The sequence below is a fragment of the Felis catus genome, chromosome A2, assembly GCF_018350175.1.
Source record: "Felis catus isolate Fca126 chromosome A2, F.catus_Fca126_mat1.0, whole genome shotgun sequence".
Lineage (NCBI taxonomy): Eukaryota > Metazoa > Chordata > Mammalia > Carnivora > Felidae > Felis > Felis catus.
The window spans coordinates 74,270,049-74,282,487 of record NC_058369.1 but is presented as its reverse complement, the minus strand read 5'-3'; the positions used below and the strand labels follow the sequence as shown (position 1 = coordinate 74,282,487).

The following is a 12,439-nucleotide window of genomic DNA, read 5'->3' as shown; positions in this document are numbered from 1 at the left end:
CTGCTTAAAGAATTCCCTTTAAAAGTTCTTTTAAAGCCAATTTAGCAATGATGAACTTCTCTAGCTTTTGTTTGTCTGGAAAACTCTCTCTGCTTTAATTCTGAATGATAACCTTGCTGGGTAGAGTATTTTTGGTTGGAAGTTTCTTTCCTTTCAGCTCTTTGTCTATATTGTGCCTCTCCCTTCTGGCTTGCAAAGTTTCTGCTGAAAGATCTGCTTAAGGTCTTAAGGGGGCTAGGGTGGGGGGTTCCTTGTATGTTAAAGTTGTTTTCCTCTTGCTTTTTGGATTCTCTTTTACTTTTGACATTTTAATTATACTATGTCTTGCTGTGGATCTTTTGGAGTTCAATTTTTTTGGGGGACCTTTTGGGCTTCCTAGATCTGGACATCTGTTTGCCCACATTAGCGATGTTTGAAGCCATTATTTCTCCAAATAAGTTTAATGTCCCTTTGTTTTCTCTCTTCTCTTTCCGGTACCCCTATAAGGTGGATGTTATTCTGCTTGATGTCGTTCCGTAGGTTCCTTAAGCTTTCTTCACTTTAATTTTTTTCTTTTTTCCACTCTGTTTGAGTTTCACTATGTCTTCTAGATCACTAGTCTTGTCTCCTGCTTAATCTAGTCTGCTTTTGAATCCCTCTAGTTTAGTTTCTGTTTTTCAGATCAGTTACTGTCTTCAGCTTTGTGACTTCCCTTTGATACTTTCTTATATTTTCAATCTATTTGTTTAACTTCATGCTGTGTTTGTTGACTTTTCTCCCAAGATTGGTGAACATGTTTATGATCATGACTTTCACTCTGTTAGATAAATTACTTATTTCTGTTTCATTAAATTTTTTCTTCTCAGGTTTTATCTTGTTCTTTTGTTTGGAACATATTTTTCTGTTTCCTTATTTTGCTTGACTCTGTGTGTTGTTTCTATGTTTAGGGAAAACAGCTACCTCTTCTAGTCCTAAGGAGTGGCCTTGTGTGGGAGATGAACTTTGTCTTTCAACCTTGCCCTAGCTCTTCTCTTTCTCAGACCTTTGTGTTTGTCTAAGCAGCCTGATTTATATTTGCTAGGAACCAGTTATTGAGGGTGTTCCAAGACCAGTCAGTGTTCTGAAGGGAGAGATCTCAGTCAACACTTAAGTTCAGGTTGATTGGAAGCCAGACCCTCAGGCGGCAGCTTTTAACATATGCAAATATATATAGTTGTATGGTACCACGATTGTAAATCCTCTGCCTACAGACCAGGTGATCTGGAGATATCCCTGGGCTACAATTGGAAAAGTCAAAATATATAAGCTCTTTTCTGGGAGGTACCAGTGAGCTGTAATGAGGCCAATGGAGAGTGCAAAGATGGTGTCCCCTGCTGGACATTCCCCAAGAGCACCTGTGTAGCCTTTAGATGTGTGGCAAACCTGAAGTCTGTCCCTTAGGCTGAAGCTCTAGGACAGATAAATGGGCCTTTTTCACAGAAAGCCTGGGGGTGTGTTTCAGTCTTTGTGGTGCCCTGGTTATGGTGGCCTGCCAAGAACCTTTTCTCTGATTATTACATTCTCACGGGACTAAGGAACGCAGTCACCCCTGGCCACTAGAGCCATGTGATCAGGGAGCATCTCTTGTGTAGACTGTGTGTGACCAACAGGTTTAGTGCAACTGCGGGAGAGTGCAGGGCTGGGGTGCGCCTGCTGGCTTTAGTGGGGCCATGGGAGAGTGCAACAGTGGCACAGGGCAGTGCCTTTGTCTCTGGAGAGAGTCCCAGCAGGCCCCTACCCCTCTGGTGGATGGTTTAAGATTAGCAAATTAATATCCTTCACATATAATCTAGTTGCTTTTTAAACAGCTACTTTGTGCTGGTCCCTGGCTTGAGGGAGCCTGTTTGCAAGCCTTTTAAGAGAAGTATCTCAATTCCCTACAGGCTGTTTGGTCCCCTGGATGTAAGCCCCACTGGCAAATAAAGAGGTAGCAGTATGTGTGTATTTTCTCTGTTAGAAGGTGACAAAGGAATCGTCTGGTACGGTATCATACCTATTGCTTGTGGTGCTTTGCAGAGTAGACCTCAGCTACTACAGTACATTCACGTACTTTGTGTTTGCATACTAAAGTGGGTTGAAATATTGTCAAAGATATGTCCAGGTGAAAATGTTTGTTAGGTGATTCCAATTTGTACCGTATCTTGCCACACATTAGTAATTTGCTGGCTTTGGTTAAAATCATTCAACTTCCTTTAAGTCAGTTAATTCCTTTTAAAGTTATGGAAAGGAAAAACCAAACTGAACAGTTGAGTTGAAATATAAAGACCTTTTTTGGACCAAATGACAGTTAAAATCAGCCAACTACTTTTCATTTTTATGTATTAAGGGAATTTTCGGTTAATCACGTTTCTCTTCAGATGCATTTTATGATCATAGTCAGATGTAATAGCATGTCTGAATTTCGTAGACAGATGGAATTGGTTTTAGTTCGGATTGTTATGCTTTGATTAGCCAAAATAATATTTCCTAAGAGAATCTCTCTTATTCTAACAGATACTAACTCTAAAGAGTGATTTTTGTTTTTTTTTTTTTTAGTCGGCCGTATACTAACAAGGTCATCACTTTATGGTACCGTCCACCTGAACTGCTGTTGGGAGAAGAAAGATACACACCAGCCATTGATGTATGGAGCTGTGGGTAAGATAGTTTTACTGATGGTTTAATTTACTTGAAACTTTTGGTAGTGAAGTAAATTCGTATCATTTAGTAATGATGGGTATTTTTCTCGTTAGATGTATCCTCGGTGAACTCTTCACTAAAAAACCTATATTTCAAGCAAATCAGGAACTTGCACAACTAGAATTAATAAGGTAAGTTCATGACTGTAATATTTGTTGGGGGTGTATTTAAAGTCTTTCAAGTTTGTGTTTTCAGGAGAACGACATGGTTTTCCTGAAGGCTAATGATTGCTGAGTGGAGGAAAAACTAGAATGTGGGTACTTTGATCCTTGTTCTAGTAAAATTAAGGATCTTAAAGTCCCTAGATCTTTTTTGCAATTAAATGAAAGGGCTAGAGGCCCAAAAAATAAGACTGGGAGGAAAGAGTAAATAAATATGAGGAAGGAGACAATACGTGATAGGTAACATTTTTTTAGTATGGCAGGGTGGAAGAATTCATGTTTTGGCGTACTGTAAGACAATATCTGTTTTATATATACATGTGCATATGCATATACATTTATATGTATCTATATATGAATGTCTACACACCAAATGTATACATATGCACGTACCCACTAACATAAGTCTTCATTATTTGGAGCCTGTTGTAGAGCCTATGTCATCAAGGGCATACATGTTAATCACATTTCTCTTTAATATTTTAAAATATTTTTTTTAAAGAGCCTTGGCTTTCATATATAATAATGTTAATTTACAACTTCTAAGATTTGTGTGTTTCTCAAAATATGAATGAGAACTTTTAGGAAAGGTACTGGTATGAGGTACTAGTATACTATGATACCAGCTACCAGTATACTATGATATATACCAGATACCAGTATATTATGAACCTTCCTTTCAACAGACTTAATTGGATTAATTGATGCTCCCCAGTCCCCCTGTAAGTAACACTAGTTTGATAACATGGCAAACTGAATGTTTGCAGCTAATAGGATACTACTCTCTAGTAAGACTATGTATTTATCCTACCAGTTGAAGTATGATGACTAAGAGATAGTTGTTTACTGACTTTTTTGTATACCGACTTTTTTTTTTGTATGCCTACGTTTTATTATTGTATATATATCCTTTAATTAAATATAGACAGATGCAGTGCTTTGCAAAGACTTAACAAAGTTGGGGTGGGCAAGTTAGAAAGATAAGTCATAAAAATTTGGAAGAATTTAGTACTCAAATTGCTTTAAATCCTTGATATGATGTGTTATGGGTGTGGTTTATTCAAGAAAGCGAATACAGAGTCCCATTCAATGCATCCTCTGTTCAAAGGGAAGGCCTTGCTCTGTGTCAGAAAATTGGAGAATAAATGTACATTTTTTATTTTTCAGTTATAATAAAATGTTTAAATTATGTATCTGTGTTTCTTTATTTGTTTAAATCATTCCCTGTTACCCATTTTTTCTATTAACAAGGCATTGGTCCTGATTGTATTGGATACTAAGGCTCCTATTAATGATAAGTTAACATTTATTTACTTTATACATGATGCAAACATTGTTCTAAGAATTTCACCTGAATTAACCTCAGTTAAGCTTCATAACAACCTTCTTTCTTCTTTTTATAGTTAGGAAAATGGAACCTTAGAAAGTGAAGAATTTGTCCAGGGTCATAGAACTAGCAAGTGGCAAATTTGAGATTTGAATTTAGTTTTACCATAGTAGCTAAACTTCTAACTCATTCTCTCCACCATGTAGGAAATAAAACTGCTTGGAGATTTTTGGCTAGTATGACATAAGCATCAATAATTGATCAAACATCCTGAAAAATTTCTCCAGAATATTAATCCAAAACTTCTAAAGAAAAGATTAGTCAGTAGTATCTAGTTTTTCATTAAAAATCAACTTGCAGAGTCAAGTAGGAGTCATCTCAAGAATACAAGAATGTGGGCGCCTGGGTGGCGCAGTCGGTTAAGCGTCCGACTTCAGCCAGGTCACGATCTCGCGGTCCGTGAGTTCGAGCCCCGCGTCAGGCTCTGGGCTGATGGCTCAGAGCCTGGAGCCTGTTTCCGATTCTGTGTCTCCCTCTCTCTCTGCCCCTCCCCTGTTCATGCTCTGTCTCTCTCCATTCCAAAAAATAAATAAACATTGAAAAAAAAAAAAAGAATACAAGAATGTTTCAGTTTTAGGAAATCTATTACTATAATTCATCATTTTAATAGAAGTAAAATAATATGTTTATCTTAGTAGGCATTGAATAGGCATTTACTAGAAATACAAACCAAGTGTAGAGGTATAATTCTTTAATGTGATGAAAAGATGTATTACAGACTAATATCCAGAATATTTAGTGTTGAAATACTAGAAGATATAAGACAAGAATTATAAAAAGTGTTTTCTAGTATCATTACTTTAAGAGTGTTTTTAGAAGTACCAACCAGTTAACTAGTAGTGTTATAAAAGTGAACCAATAAGAGGTATAAATAGTGGAAAGATAAGGCAGTATTGTTATAATTTGTATATGATAACATTGCATACATGCAACATGCAAGGGAATTACCTGAAAGACCTTAAATTAAAAAGTTTGGTAAAATGATGAGTGTCGAGAAACCCTGTGTGTGTGTACATATGTGTGTATATACGTATATACATATGTGTGTGTGTGTGTGTGTGTGTACACACAATATACACGTATATAAATATATATGTATATACATACAATACCCTAATACGTTAATACATTTATGCCAAAAGCAGTAGCTTCTTACAAATATGTACCAATAATAACCAGTTAGAAACGTACCTGAGGGAAAAGATCCCTTTAACAAAAGCACCATCATATATACTCCATGCTTAGTGAAAACTATAATATCTCACTTAACATTGTAAAGCAGATTTGAATAACTATTGGGAGAAATGTATCTTGTTTTTGGTTGGAAGCCTTAACTTTTTTAAAGATGGCAGTTCAACCTGTGTCAATCAGTATAGTCCTAATGAGAATTTCAAAAGACATTATCCCTCCAGATAAACGTTAAAATAACCAGAAAAATTCTTAAAAAGAAGGAAAATCTGGCATATCATATGTTAAAACAAAATTATAGCAACTAAAACCATTTGCACTGGCACAAGATACATAGATGAATTGGTGGAATTATATGGCAAGTCCAGAAATAAAGCAAGTTTATATGGACTTTCAAATATAGTATAGAAAAAAACATTTCAAGGGCAGGGGGATTAACTGAACAAGTATCTATTGGTTGCTGGTTGTATGCCAGTTACTTGGCACTGAGGGTACAGTGAAGGGTGCGGGTTGTATCCTCAGTGCCTAGTGACTGGCACACAATTTTTTTACTTTCTAACTGGGAGAGACAAGACAAAACAAATTAATAAAATGGATCAGGTGGTGATAAGGGATAGAAAATGACAGGAGGTAGTGTCATATATAGAGTCAGGGAAGGTTTCTCCCATAAAGTATCATTTGAGCAGGGATCTGAAAGAAGTGAGGGGACAGCAAAATAAAGATCCTGATGCATGAGTGTACTTGTTATGAACATGTTAAGTCCATTAGTGAACTCAGCCCATCCACTTGGTCACATACTGTACAGAGATTAAAAAGGAAATGGTAGATCTGGAGATGTTGACATAGAAAAGCAACATCATTACATGATGTTTTACAGAACCGTTTTGCAGAAGGCTATGTTTGGTTTGGTCCCATTTAGGTAAGACTGACACATCAAAGGAGTCTGGAGTTATTGTCTGAGCATGGATTTGTGAGAGGGGGCTATTTTACATTCCAGTTTATATATTTCAGAATGTTTTTGTTTTTGTTGGTATGATACCAAATATTTATAATATAAAAAGATGGTGGAATTGTGATTCTATGGCATTATTTTTAAAACATGAAGAAAAAGACGTTTCTGACAAAAGAAACAGTTGTCTCCCTGACTCCCTGATATGAAGGAGGCATCAGAGTACTATTGATTGAAAGGGTGGGCTGTGGAATCCTCCAGACCTGGGTTCTAATGCCAGCTCAGCTACTTCCTGCTCTTGTGACTTAGGGTAAGTTCCATAACCCTCTAAGTTTGTTTCTTCACAAGTAAAACAGGATTAATCATATGCTTAGGGTTGTAAGAATTAAGTGTTAAGTTTCCTACTTCTCCCTCTAACTTTGTTTGCAGTTATGTTTGAATATATCCCCAGTCTAAAGCCCCAGGAATGATGGGTTCTAGTCTGCATAAAAATCCGTGTGAACTAATCAAAGGTGGGAGTACTAGTCAGAATCTGTGTTTAAAAGCTTCACACTACAGTGGTTAAGTTCTGTCTACTTAGCCTTGTTCCAGAAACTATTTTAGGCAAAGTACAAAAGTTTTGTGATAAGAAATAGCTTGGGTTTAAAATCAACGGCAAAAGGAAGTGAAAACAGGTGATGCCAAAATGGGATGAATTGAGAGCAAAAACTGTTAACACAAGAGTCACTGTTTTAACTCCACGAAGAACTTTTATATCACACAGTGTACATTACATTGCTTATGAAATAAAAAACACTTATAATCATGGAAAAAGTGAGAAGTAGATTGGAATGAAAAGAATTCTGCTTCTATCCACCTATGGTCACACAGGTGAAATTTTTAACACCTTAAAAGCTTAGCCATTGATTGTTCTAAAATATAGCTCAAGAAGGGAAGCTCCCATATTTTTAAAAATGAAGTGTGTATATCTTCATAAATCAATAGCATAAACATTCTTTAGACTTGTGCTTCTTTTTGCTCTTAAGAATTTCTCTACACCCTGAAAAATTATGTAAGATCCCAGGAGCTTTGTTTATGCTAGTTCTATCTATTGATATTTATCATACAAGAAATTCAAACTGAAAAATTAAAAATATTCACTTTAAATCAATATATTAATACGGTTTAATTGTAAAAGTCTTTGTTTTCCAAACTAAAATAAATATTGGTGAAAATGAGTAGCATTGTTTTACATTTTTATATATCATTTAATATCTGGCTTAATAAAGTAGTAACATCTGGATTCTCCTCTTTGTGATACGTTGTTTTCAGTAGTCTTTTAGATAATCGTGTGTATTCTCCTTTGAAACTATACTAAATAAGTGGTTATTTTTTATAGGTTAGTTGTAAAGTGCAGTGTGAAAACATGAAGGAATATATTGTATTCTAATGTATTAAAATCCATTAGTCTGTCTTGCACTCTGGATCTGTGTTGATTTTGTAACATTGGTAATTTGGAAAATATCAGATCACTGAATTGAGCAGATCTTCTAAATGGAACATTTCATTATATAATATTGGTTATCACCACTAATCTCATCAGAAAAGCCTATAGGTATTTATTGTGAAGCTTTCAAGTCTATGGTGTAGATAAAACCTTTCTGGTATTCTAATTTTCTCCTAAAATCTTGGATTTTATAATTGAAAATAAATACCACACTTATCTTCCTTGAAGTAACAAGCTGACTTTGTTCACATGTGAGAAAATGTCTGGCAGATACCCAAGTCTGAATGACCGTAGTGTGTTACTTATTCATATAGGGAAAAATGATGGGCCGTGAAAAAACTGCTACTTCAGCAGTTACATAACACAAGTGTGTCTCAAGATAACCATCAGAATTTCTTGAGCAACAAAAGTGCTTTATCTTCTGTTTTCTCACTGAGAATATAAATAAGATGTATACTCAAGTGTTAGGGTTTAATAACATTAACAGTTTTTAGTGCTTCAACAAGTATGACCGTAAGTGAAATGGCTGTTCTGTATCATCCCTGCCCTGGGAGATTGTATAGTAGTAAAGAGTATTTACTGTTGATAGTTTCATACCATCAGTGGATAATCAACACATTGAAAAAAGGCAAATAATGTTTCAGTAACATCTTTCACCTGCCGGACTGCTTAAGGGTCCAAGGGATTATTATCCAAGGGTCTTTGGACCCCCTTTTTGAGAACTGCTACTGTATACCAATCTCACATACGCATATTGATGCAAAACATCCAAACGAACAAGTAGAATACAGCATTACACTAAAATAATAGTACTTTTGTCAGGGCCAGGTGTATTCCTCATTTAAATGTAAGGATGAATATTAGGAAAGCTCTTAATATAATATACAACATTAGTAACCCAGGGAAGAAAATGCAGATGATGGTTATAATAGTTTCTAAAAAATGAAACTAACAAACTAAAAATGAAACAAAAGAGTGCAAAACATTATAGTTAGGCAAACTGCCTTTTAAACATTTAAAAGCCACAAAATAAAACCCATAGTAAAAAGGAATACGTTAATTTTTAACAGGATATATGTGAGTGTGTGTGTGTGTGTGTGTGTGTGTGTGTATGAATATCTTTATTATATGTTTTCCTCAAACCAAAAGTCATCATCCTTGCCAGTTGTAAACAATTAGAGTACTCCCATTTAAAGTCAGAAACTAAACTACCCAGTATCATATGGCATCATTATCATTGTAACGTTGTTTTGAAATTGCCACATACCATATCATAATGATAAAGAGGTATGCATGTTTGAAAAAATAGAGGAGAATTCTCATTATAGGTGAGAAGACTATAAACCTGGAAAGCCTCAAAGAAACAACTATTAAAACTATGTTAGGACCCATAGGATCTCAGATGGCTATTTAAAATTTTGTGTCATATGTCAAACGTTTTCTATAATAGGACTTTCCTAATAGGAATAAGAATACATTCAAACAAGTAAAAAATAAAGATGATAAAAAGCAATATATAAGATCTAATTAAAGAAAGATACATATAAACTGAAGGAAATATAAATGTTGTTTATTTCTGGGATAGAAATTAAACCTTCTGAAGATAGCAATTCTTTCTAAATCTATAAGTTCAGAGCAACAGTGGAATCTGAACAGATTCTCTTACTTTTGGAGTGTGCCAGTATTGATTCTACAATCTGTAAGAAAATTCTGAGGAGAGTAATTAGAGGTGTGGGTGGATAGAAGGCTTTGTCCTGTTGGCCTTACAAAAAATAAAAAGCTACCGTATGGTATTGATACCAGAGTCGGTGAGTCAGAATAAAGTCTTCAAATATATCTCAGGTATTTGGGGATTTAGCATATGATGCATCTCAAGACCTCTTTGGTAAGTGATCTTGAGAGAGCTGGTTGGCCATCGGATACAGATCTTAACCAATATGCAGTTTTCATCAATTGCTGTCATGTCTGCTTCCTCAGTTTCTAGTAACTTTCCCTGCCTCAGATGATCTAATGACCTGCTACTAGTTCGATAACTTTACTATTCAACTATCTTCTCACAACACATAGAGTAAAATAGTTGAAACTCTTTAGCTAAGGGGTAATGAAACTTACTTTCATTTTATTTCTATTGAATGGGCCAGATGCCAGCTCATTTAATTTCACAGCTCTGAAGTAAAACTAATCTGCCTTTTACAAAAGAAGAAACAGATTTTTAAGCAATGCAGTTTGACCAATTGTCACAGGCAGGTTTCAGTTCTAAAGTTTGTTTTCAGAGTTTGCCTTCATTCTAGTTAGGCGAACTGCCTGTTAAAACTTACTGCGTGGCTCCTATCTGTGCTCCCAGCAACCCTCCCTGAGCCCTAAATTCCACCTGTTTCCTTAGTCTTCCTCTGATATGTCTGTACTGGACTACTTCTGTGCCTCTGCCTATGCACTTCTCTTTGCCAGTAACATTTTTGTTAGTTCCTTTCCACCTGTCTATTATTTACTTATCCTTGAAGCTGTAGCCAAAATTCTGTACCTCTTCCATAACTTGAGTACATTTTCTTGTATTTCTGCAGTTGAAAGCATCCTTCACTTTTGAAAATTTCAGTATACTTTATATTTCTGTAATAACGTACATCACTCTGCCTGGGATTATTTATATTTATATTGTTATTGAGAGAAGTTTACAAAAGTTAAAAGACACAGTTCCCAAACTGTAGTTCAGTAAGAAAAAACAGATACGTAAACTAAAATACAAAAGAGTGAAATAGTGTCAAAAGAAGCAAGTAGAAAAGAGAGTGACTGTTCTCGGTAGCTATGGGGACACAGAAGACCTCATTGAATACATTATTTTTGATCTGAATCTGGAGAAATGAAAAGGATTCTGCTAGTTAGAATCTAGCAAGGGGAAATATCACAAATGCGGAAGAGTGATTGATCTGTGGGGAGGGATGAATTGGGAAATGAGACTGGGAAGGCAGTTTGAAACCAAATCATAGAACCATACTCCTGAGTTTGACCTTGTTTTCTAAGACAGCCACTGTATTTTTGAGGAAGTTGTAAGGAAAAAGAGACTGGCAGTGTAAAATACCTTAATACCTTTTTAAAAGCTTAGGTTTACAAAAATCCTGAACTATGTTGAAACAAAAATGTACTTTTCAGTGGCATAGCTTAAAAGACCTGCGATTTCTTCCATAAAGAAGAAATCTTTATTTCTTGTGTGTTTCTGAGACAGCGTTCTACAGCTCAGCTAAAGAATGGCTGGCAACTTTAGCCATGGCTTGTTTATACACATTGGTGCATGCATTTATATTTATTATGTACAGAACAGTTTTACTTTTAGTCAGTGATGCCTGGACATTTCCTCTTTACATATGAAGACCAGCTTAGGATTTTATGTACAATGCACATTTATTTTTGAGATTCAGTGTACTGAGGGTAAGCATATTTAATGATATTTCATCTATATATTATCAAATCAGTGTTTAAATATTTAGCAGCTGGGGTTATCCATATTATAGTCTTCCTTCTACAAATTACCATAACAAGGACTTACTAGTTAGTACAAAAATAGGGTTTCCAAAATACAGATCAGCAGAGATTAAAGCAGTTAAAATTTCTAAATACCTTGAAATCAGTGGCATTACTTAAGTTGAAGAACTTTTATGTCTCAAGAATGTTACTTTGAAGGGTCCTCCTGTTGACTGAATTCAGCAGCAGACATAGTACAGTTCCCTTCCTGGATGTAGGAAGTTTGTTTCCAGTGTTCTCACAGACTTCATCGTAGTCATGAGAAGGTGATGACAGGTACCTATAGAACAAGAGAAAGACGTCCTAAGTTCTTGCTCCTTAATTTATTGGCATAAATTTTTTAGCTTGCTTCACAATATGGTCAGCATATTTGAAGTGTTATCTGTGTTTTCAGACTTGATTGTACAAATATAAAGGTTTTCTTTTCTGGAATGTTTGGAGTGTTAGAAGTAGCTACTGAAAATAAGTTGATATCTTAAAACAAGTAATTAAGTTGGGATGACTAAAATATTGAGTAAAACTTCTCATACATTGCATGAAGATTCTATGTAACCTTTATTGAATAATGAGTTGAGGTTTTATGTGGCAGTCGTATGTATGATTTTTTTTCTGTGTAATTTATATTGATGTACTTATTTTTGTGTGTTGTTTAGCCGTATATGTGGGAGTCCATGTCCTGCAGTGTGGCCTGATGTAATCAAACTACCATATTTCAACACCATGAAACCAAAGAAGCAATATCGTCGAAAGTTAAGAGAAGAATTTGTTTTGTAAGAAGGGGATGCTTAAGTGTCCATATTGCATTGATTTTTTTTTCTTTTTAGTTATTGTGAATTCTAAATGTCACTGTCCTCTATTGACCCAACGTAGACCGATCACAATTCTCTTATGTCCTTTAATTTTGACTTTCCCTTTGCTACATGCAAATTACCATTTCACTATCATTATGGTTTCAGTGATTTGGGGTTGTGTGTTTGATTTGGAGTTTACATGATGGAACTTTAACATCATTTAAAATTTTAATGAAGCAACTTACATGTTATTTGAGTTCAGGT

General features: G+C 35.3%; 1 protein-coding gene across 2 annotated transcripts in view; it reads left to right on the top strand.

Annotated features, from left to right (window-relative positions):
* CDK13 (cyclin dependent kinase 13) overlaps positions 1–12,439 on the top strand; it is a 122,828-nt gene that overhangs the window by 97,476 nt on the left and 12,913 nt on the right. For both annotated transcript variants that reach the window (XM_023250202.2, XM_023250200.2), the window contains exons 8-10: positions 2,554–2,655; positions 2,751–2,828; positions 12,038–12,154. In XM_023250202.2, the coding sequence (XP_023105970.1) occupies positions 2,554–2,655; positions 2,751–2,828; positions 12,038–12,154 (297 nt within the window). The remainder of the gene's footprint in view (positions 1–2,553; positions 2,656–2,750; positions 2,829–12,037; positions 12,155–12,439) is intronic.